Source organism: Carcharodon carcharias, chromosome 17 (assembly GCF_017639515.1).
Source record: "Carcharodon carcharias isolate sCarCar2 chromosome 17, sCarCar2.pri, whole genome shotgun sequence".
NCBI classification, from domain to species: domain Eukaryota; kingdom Metazoa; phylum Chordata; class Chondrichthyes; order Lamniformes; family Lamnidae; genus Carcharodon; species Carcharodon carcharias.
The window spans coordinates 1,644,639-1,653,369 of record NC_054483.1 but is presented as its reverse complement, the minus strand read 5'-3'; the positions used below and the strand labels follow the sequence as shown (position 1 = coordinate 1,653,369).

Sequence of the window (8,731 nt, the reverse complement as noted above, 5' to 3'; positions counted from 1 at the left end):
GGTCCATCTCTGACACTTCCCTTCCCTTCCTTGACCTCTCTGTCTCAATCTCTGGTGATAAACTGTCCACCAATATCCATTACAAACCCACCGACTCCCAAAGCTACCTCGAATACAGCTCCTCACACCCTGCTTCCTGTAAGGACTCCATCCCATTCTCTCAGTTCCTTCGCCTCCATCGCATCTGTTCTGATGATGCTACTTTCAAAAACAGTTCCTCTGACATGTCCTCCTTCTTCCTTAACCGAGGTTTTCCACCCACGGTGGTTGACAGGGCCCTCAACCGTGTCTGGCCCATCTCCCGCACATCCACCCTCACGCCTTCTCCTCCCTCCCAGAAACATGATAGGGTCCCCCTTGTCCTCACTTATCACCCCATCAGCCTCCACATTCAAAGGATCATCCTCCGCCATTTCCACCAACTCCAGCATGATGCCACCACCAAACACATCTTCCCTTCACCACCGACAGCGTCATTCCGCAGGGATCGTTTCCCTCAGGGACACCCTGGTCCACTCCTCCATCACCCCCTACACCTCAACCCCCTACCACGGCACCTTCCCATGCAAAGGCAGAAGGTGCAACACCTGCCCCTTTACTTCCCCCTCCTCACCGTCCAAGGGCCTAAACACTCCATTCAGTGAAATTGCATTTCACTTGCATTTCCCTCAGCTTAGTCTACTGCATTTGTGGCTCTCAATGCGGTTTCCTCTACAGTGGAGACACCAAACGCAGACTGGGTGACCGCTTTGCAGAACACCTGCGGTCTGTCCTCAAGCATTACCCAAACCTCCCTGTCGCTTGCCATTTCAACACTCCACCCTGCTCTCATACCCACATGTCCGTCCTTGGCCTGCTGCATTGTTCCAGTGAAGCTCAACGCAAACTGGAGGAACAACACCTCATCTTCCGACTAGGCTCTTTACAGCCTTCCGGACTGAATATTGAGTTCAACAATTTTAGGTCATGAACTCTCTCCTCCATCCACACCCCCTTTCCGATGTTCCCACTCCTTTTTGTTTTTTCTAAAAATTTTATATAGATTATTCTTTTCCCATCTACTTCCATTATTTTTAAGTGTATTTCCATCCATTGTTTTATTTCTACCTTTTAGCTTTTTTCGATCCCTTCCCCCCACCCCACCCCCACTAGAGCTATCTGTACCTTGCTCGTCCTGCTTCCTCCCCATATTTAGCACATTCCATAGATAATATCACGACCTTCAACACCTCTTTGTCCTTTTGTCTGTGACATTTTTTGGTTGTCTTCACCTATCACTGGTCCTCTATCCAGCTCTACCTGTCCCACCCTCCCATCTTAAACCAGCTTATATTTCACCTCTATTCTATTTTTACTTAGTTCTGTTGCAGAGTCATACGGACTCAAAACGTTAACTGTGTTCCTCTCCGCAGATGCTGCCAGACCTGCTGTGTTTTTCCAGGTATTTTTGTTTTTACTTTAAATCTGTCCCCTAGTCTGCTTGCTGGTCTCCCAGTGCAAATGGCAGTCATCAAGTGTTGCAGGCTGACACATTCCAAGCTCCAGGACTATGTGCTGAGGAACACACTTGGGGCAGCCAGTACAAAGTTTCACTGGTGAAAGCACATGGTCTAAGGCCCCCCACCATAGTACAGCAAGGGGCTGGTACCTGTGTAAAACCTCTCGGGCTGTATGCAAGAGAGAATGTTTGACATGAGATGTAAATGTACATTGTAAATACAACTTGTAATGGCAAGTGTAGTGAGGTACCTCATGCACTAGATTGAAAGACACTGACCTGTATTGTATTTTATCTCGTGCTAAATGTGAAATGTCTTGTATTGAGGCTTCACAATTTTTGTTTCTAAAGTATATTTCTGAGGGGGAAAAATCTGAATTGAGAAACAGAAAGAAACATGCTACAGGTGCAAATGGAAATCTGTAAACTCATCGGTTGAAAATAAGATGTCCACCTTTCAGAAGGTGGGTTAGAGGAACATAGAACACACGGGACTAGGAATTGCAGAACAAAAATAAAAATACCTGGAAAAACTCAGCAGGTCTGACAGTATCTGTGGAGAGGAACATAGTTAACATTTCAAGTCCATGTGACTCTTCAAAAGAACTAAGGAAAAATAGAAAAGAGGTGAAATATAAGCTGGTTAAAGGGGGGAGTGGGACAGGTAGAGCTGGATAGAGGGCCAGTGATAGGTGGAGATAACCAAAAGATGTCACAGACAAAACGACAAAGGGTTGTTGAAGGTGGTGATATTATCTAAGGAATGTGCTAAAGGTGACATTGAGGATCGAAAGCAGGACAAGCAAGGTACAGATAGCCCTAGTGGGGGTGGAGTGGGGAGAAGGAATCAAACTAGGATAAAAGGTAGAGATAAAACAATGGTTGGAAAAGCATTTAAAAATAATGGAAATAGGTGGGAAAAGAAAAATCTACATAAATTATTGGAAAAAGGGGAGATCGTAATGGGGGTGGGGATGGAGGAGAGAGTCTGGGTCATGCCTGCGGACAGACCAAAGGTGTTCCAGTCTGCGTTTGGTCTCTCCAATGTACAGGAAACCGCATTGGGAGCAGCGAATGCAGTAGACTAAGCTGAGGGGAGTGCAAACGACATGCTGCTTCACTTGAAAGGAGTGTTTGGGCCCTTGGACAGTGAGGAGAGGGGAAGTAAAGGGGCAGGTGTTGCACCTCCTGGGGATACATGGGAAGGTGCATTGGGAAGGGTTTGAGGTGTAGGGGGTGATGAATTGCAGTGATCGTCCGTGGTCTGGCTGGTTTTCCAGGATTGTTACACTCAATACATTACACTGCGGGGTTAAAATGAGAGCGAGGTACCATCAAAAATAATGAGTTTTCGTTTTTAAATCTTCTCGATTTTCAACAATTAATTTGGGAATATGCGCTAAGCTGAGGAACTTTTCAGAACCCACCACGCAATCATAAAATTTCCAACCACAAAAAGGAAGGGCAAACTCAAAGGGGCGGAGCATGTGGAACACACACACTGTATAAAAGGAGGGCTGAGGGCTGGTTGTGTGTAGAACGACACAGCAAGATATAACTCAAACAACTGATAGGTTCAAACTTACCGTGGACATAAGAGAGATGAGAACTGAAGTTGGATCTGTGACCATTCCAATGGTTGAGAATGAATCTCGCAGGTAAGATGATGGATTTATTTAATGTTTATATGCAAACTGAGTGATCATAGTCTCTCTCCCTCTCTAACCTGGATATGTTTGCAGCTGCAAACTGCAGAATACTTTTCTGTGACTTTTTCTTATCACAGGGAAAGTTTGGAGAAATGATTTGATGTTAGCAGGGCTTGACTGACTTCATGTTAAAATTTTAAGGCATAGTTTATATTCCAGCCGTCGGGCTAAGAAATGGAGATGTGGGGAGTTCCACTGGGACGTTGATTCTCCATAACGTTAGCGGCAAAGCTTAGAGTTTTATGAAGAAACTGCAATAATTTCCGAAAACAAAAAAAAAACCTAGCCTCTCGTTTTATGAGAAACAGCCGTGAAAGGAATTCTTCCTGCCCACACCTACCCAGCACCTGTAAAATCCCAGTCTGGTTCTGTGATCACCACCAGCAGCAGCAGCAGTGTGCATGTGGTGCAGCGGTCACTGTCTCCCTTTCATCCCCTTCCTGTACAATACTCCTGGCCTTCACGGTCACACAGGTGGTTGAGGAGTGCAAGAGATAGTTAGTGCGGATTCTGCGTGTGCATGTGCCATCACACTGCTCTTAACACCACAATGCGATAAGTGTATATTTCAAACTACAGTACCAGACACCAACAGAAGAGTGTTTTATATTTACTGTTGAACCAGCTGGTTGCTGCTTTCCTGTGTAAATCAGCCACTGAAGCCAAATTTAGCTTCTTTCATATAAGCTGACTGTGATGTTTGCTCTATCCACAGAACCCTCAGTTACAAATGCAACAAGGATTCACGTCTGACTTCTCCGACTGCCTGTCCCCAGATCAAGGTAAGAATCTTTCACTGCAATTCCATCAGACTGATATTGGGAGGGGGAGAACATGCATTCGGCTAAAGTGAGAGTAAACTTGAGTCAGTAAATGTTCAGCTCCTCTGAAAGAGCAGAATTCACAAAGCAAACCAGGGCACAGCAACTTGACAGTGCAGGGTTTGAATTCCCAGGACAACAGCTCATCTTTCCTGGTGTAATCTTTCCTGTTGTAATCTTTCCTGGTGTAATCTTTCCTGTTGTAATCTTTCCTGGTGTAATCCTTCCTGGTGTAATCTTTCCTGGTGTAATCTTTCCTGGTGTAATCTTTCCTGGTGTAATCTTTCATTTCGAGGCCCTTTTACAAGTAAGTTTGGCTGACATGAAAGGAATCTGCAAGATCTGATCCCACTCTCTCATTTTCACAGAGCCCCTTTCAAGAGACTTCACTCAAGCTAATGGAGACCAGCAGCGCCAGTTGCCAAGCAGAGCCAGAGAGTTACCAGCTGGAAATCACCAGCACATGCTCAGCTATCAGCACAGTTGGCAATGCCAGCCTCTCACTGGAACAGGCTGTCATGTTAGTCCTGGCTGTTGAGAAATTCAAAAAGAAATTGAAGCAGGCGTCTGGTGATGGCTGGGAATACGATGGAGACTCTTTCATGGACACTGACTTGCTGGGGAACTTCAGGGCGATCATCGAGGGTAAGACGTGCTTTCCCCTTCAGTGTTGCCTTTCTGTTAATGCTGACCTCGGTGTGGGGGTAGGGTGGTGTGTGACTTGGCGGGGGGGTTGGGTGTGGGTGTGGGGGTAGGGCGGTGTGTGACTTGGCGGGGGTGGGGGTGTGGGTGTGGGGGTAGGGCGGTGTGTGACTTGGCGGGGGGATGGGGGTGTGGGTGTGGGGTAGGGTGGTGTGTGACTTGGTGGGGGGGTGGGGGTGTGGGGGTAGGGCGGTGTGTGACTTGGCGGGGGTGTGGGTGTGGGGGTAGGGTGGTGTGTGACTTGGCGGGGGGATGGGGGTGGGGGTGTGGGGGTAGGGTGGTGTGTGACTTGGCGGGGGGATGGGGGTGGGGGTGTGGGGGTAGGGCGGTGTGTGACTTGGCGGGGGTGTGGGTGTGGGGGTAGGGTGGTGTGTGACTTGGCGGGGGGATGGGGGTGGGGGTGTGGGGGTAGGGCGGTGTGTGACTTGGCGGGGGGATGGGGGTGGGGGTGTGGGGGTAGGGCGGTGTGTGACTTGGCGGGGGTGTGGGTGTGGGGGTGTGGGTGTGGGGGTAGGGCGGTGTGTGACTTGGCGGGGGGATGGGTGTGGGTGTGGGGGTAGGGCGGTGTGTGACTTGGCGGGGGGTGGGAGGGGGTGGGGTGTGGGGGAGGGTGGAGGAGGGCACAACTTCCACTCACCAACCTGGCATCTGGGACCATCGTCGCCTGCCACTGGTGACTTGAGTGTTTCTGTTGATGGTGATCCTGAGTCCCAGGGAGAAGCCATCTCCTGGTAACTCAGGCTGGACATCGGACATGTCCTTATGCTGCCCCGCCCAGCAACAAATAGTAAAGAAAAGCAGTGGCCTGAGGGTTATTTTATGCTGATTCGTCTCCGCTCCCCAGCACTGGTGAATAAACCATTTGGATTTGTGCCCACAGAAGCCACCACCTGCAGCAGCTATGATGATGCTGAAAATGTGAGCAGCACTTACAGATTCATGTCGAGCGAATGCCGCCAGGTGAAGGATGATCAAGACAGATCCCTGATCCTCTCGGAGAATCTCCGGCTCCTGGCCATGTCCTTGCAGCAGCCAAAGAATGCAGGTGGGTACATCTCAGCCCTTGTCCCTCTCTGCAGCAGTGAAAATAAGGGGAAAGTTGGTGGTGGGGGTGTGGGGAGGGTGCGGGCGGGGACAAAGGATACCGGAGCTTCCCTTGACACCCCCGTTGGGCAGGCGCTGACCCTTGGCTGGGATGCAGGGGTCATTTGAGCTCAGTATCTCACTCGAATGGGCCATTCGTAATGTGAGGCAAAAGTGTCATCAAGCCCTTGTGGCATTGTGTGGGCACGGCCATGCCTAACTAATGGGCATGCACAGCGAGTCCCTGACTCAGTTCCCTTGGCAGAGCAGGGCTGAGACCAATTGCAATGCTCCTGTGACTGGTTTGGTTAGCCTGGACCTGATGACCAGCTGGTCTGCAAAGCTCACAAATGCTGCGACGATGCATTTGCCCAGTTAAAACTGGAGAGCTGCACTTCTATTCACCTTGCTCGCAATGTGCATTGACTACTGTACTAAAATGGGGCTTCTTTGATTTCCAGTTCAATTGGATATGAGGTACTACAAGACAGCTGCAGGCAATGACGTTGAAGGTTTGCCTGTTGTTCTGAAAATCAGCAGCCAGAACCTGTACCTCTCATGCACAGGACCACAAGACAGACCCATCATGCAGCTGGAGGTAAGAGATCCCACAAGTGCACACAGTTAACTGACAGGTGGCAGTGGTGGTGAGACCCGGTACAGCCAGGGAGTCCAGTTGTTTTGGCAGGCATGTCATAGTCTAGAGCTATGGAAAGGAGAGGCTCCAGTTTTCTCTCCATCACCAGGAATCTCTCCTGCTCTTAACCACCTTGGTGGTACCACTATTAGTGTGTGTTGGAAGGATTTGCAGGTTGATATTTTATCTGTTAGGCCAAGCCATGAAAACAGCTTCTTTGGTCATCAAGGGCTGGGGTGGGAATTGAACCTGGAGCTTCTAGGCTCGAAGGCAGGGATATTACCCAATGCACCACGTGACCTTCTAGCTGACAAATAGACAGTCGCATATCATTGCTATCTTGAGGATCTGCCCGTTTGCCCTTGTTCATACCATACAAGCTGCATGTATCAGAGGACTCAGTCCCTGTTCCCTTCACTCTGGCTGTGAGCCCCTCCACGGCGTCCCTGTGAATTCTGGCTCTGCAGCCTTGGGAAGTCTCCCCACTGGGATATGGGTTCCACGGATGATGACCACAACTCATGTACTTCAAGGAGTCTGTCCAGAGCCCTAATATCAGGGCACCAGCCCTCGCATTCACGCGAGTTGACTGCCCCCAGGAAAAAAAAGGGATGGTAACAGGATTAGGGCTAAATTTGCTCATATACTGCAGGCTCAGAACCATCAGCCCTTGTTCAGGAATCAGGCCTGATATGAAACCAACCGCAGCTCCCTCTCTTCAGATTTAGAATGGCATTTAACTTTGTCATTTTCTTCTTGTTTCTCTTTGCACAGAAATGGGACCAGAATCTGCAGAATATCAACGGCGCCACTGACCTGCTTCGATTTGTGTTCTTTAAGAAGGTCTTCAGCTCTGGCCTGCACTTTGAGCTTGAATCAGCCAAGTACCACGGCTGGTACATCAGCACCTCCAGAAAGAACAGGCAGCCTGTCGAAATGGATGAGAAGGAGAACCACAAGCGAATCACAGTTTTCACAGCTGACTGAGACCATCCCAGTCTCAGGACAGTTCAGAACCCAAACCAGAAATAGTTGGTTTAGAGAGAGAGTGTGTATGTACTAAGTACAGAATTTTAAATCCATTTGGATCAGATTAGTCTAATGGGTAGCTGATAAAATTGTCATTTAATTATAACCTAACCAAAATAATTTATGTAAAAACATCAGTGAAGTACAGGTGGCAATATTTGCTATTGTTTTACACGTGTGTTATTTACATTTAAATGTGAGTGTGACTAAGTTCTCATGTTTTCTAACTTGAATGTAAGTTATTGTTTAATTATATAAATACTTATTATTATTATTATTTAAATTCTTCATTAATTTATTATTGTACTGGATACAGTCTCTTCCTTTCTTGATTAAATTAAGTTATTTTTCAAACACTTTGGGTTCCATGTATATTTTTACACATTTCCATGAAAGTTTTGTTGGTACAGAAGAAAATGTGGAAGATCACAGCATTTCTGAAGTGCAAAAAGCTGCCACATTCCCTTAGACTCTTTGGAATATCCGCTGTTTCTTCATTTCCCACTTCTCTCACACTCTGTTGGATAACTCGTGAATGTTTTTCATCCAGTCCTGGGGACAAGGTTCGTTAAGGCCTAAAAAACAGGCACAGTGACGGCAACCCACAATTAACGTGCTGCTTGCTCATCTAAACGATTGCAGCAGGTTACAAGTGCTGTCCGCATGTCTCAGCATCCCCCTCACACTGAGCAAAATTTCACACTGATAACCAACTGTCAATCACTCCTCCCTGACTCACTGATTTGTAAGAGTCCCGGGGTTGAGCCGATTAACCCTTTCACCCTCCAGTTCCAAAATGATGCCAAGTGGTAAGCCTTATTGGTGACAGTGGTTGGAATTTATTCAGTATAAGTAAGACTTGACACATGCTAATGCCTGAGCAGTGGAATGAAGACCTGACAATTACACAGCCCATTACGCCCTGCTTAGAAGTGTGATGTACACGTGACTACCTACTGGCCTGGCACCAATGGCCACGCCCGAGGTTCCATTGCCCCTCAGTATGGCATACGTACTCCCTCCACCCACGATCAACTGCAGAATGGCCCCAATTCCCAGCCAAATGCATCTACACCTGAAGTGCTTAGGGAATCTTTTCTTCACCTTACGCACACTGCAACGTCTATGGTGACAGACTGAATGCAATCATTGGTTTGATATTGTCCAATTATAAGATGTTTTCCTCAGAGAAGGGAAGGTTGTGAGGTGATTTGATCATGAGCGTTCTGGACAGAGTAGATAGGGAGAAACT

At 47.9% G+C, this 8,731-nt stretch overlaps 1 protein-coding gene across 1 annotated transcript; it reads left to right on the top strand.

The window, feature by feature from the left end:
• Positions 1-3,038: 3,038 nt before the first annotated feature.
• LOC121289570 (interleukin-1 beta-like) lies at positions 3,039-7,835 on the top strand. The gene is made up of 6 exons (XM_041209097.1): positions 3,039-3,156; positions 3,923-3,989; positions 4,397-4,673; positions 5,611-5,775; positions 6,275-6,411; positions 7,225-7,835. Exons 1-6 carry the CDS (start codon positions 3,101-3,103, stop codon positions 7,435-7,437), a joined length of 915 nt encoding a protein of 304 aa, XP_041065031.1. The 5' UTR covers positions 3,039-3,100; the 3' UTR covers positions 7,438-7,835.
• Positions 7,836-8,731: the final 896 nt, after the last annotated feature.

Bases quoted from the DNA above. Each gene is read 5' to 3' on its own strand.
- LOC121289570 (XM_041209097.1), top strand. From the start codon at position 3,101: ATGAGAACTGAAGTTGGATCTGTGACCATTCCAATGGTTGAGAATGAA. The intron at 3,990-4,396 runs GTAAGAATCTTT...TCATTTTCACAG, and splicing joins CTGCCTGTCCCCAGATCAAG to AGCCCCTTTCAAGAGACTTC. The intron at 6,412-7,224 runs GTAAGAGATCCC...CTCTTTGCACAG, and splicing joins GACCCATCATGCAGCTGGAG to AAATGGGACCAGAATCTGCA.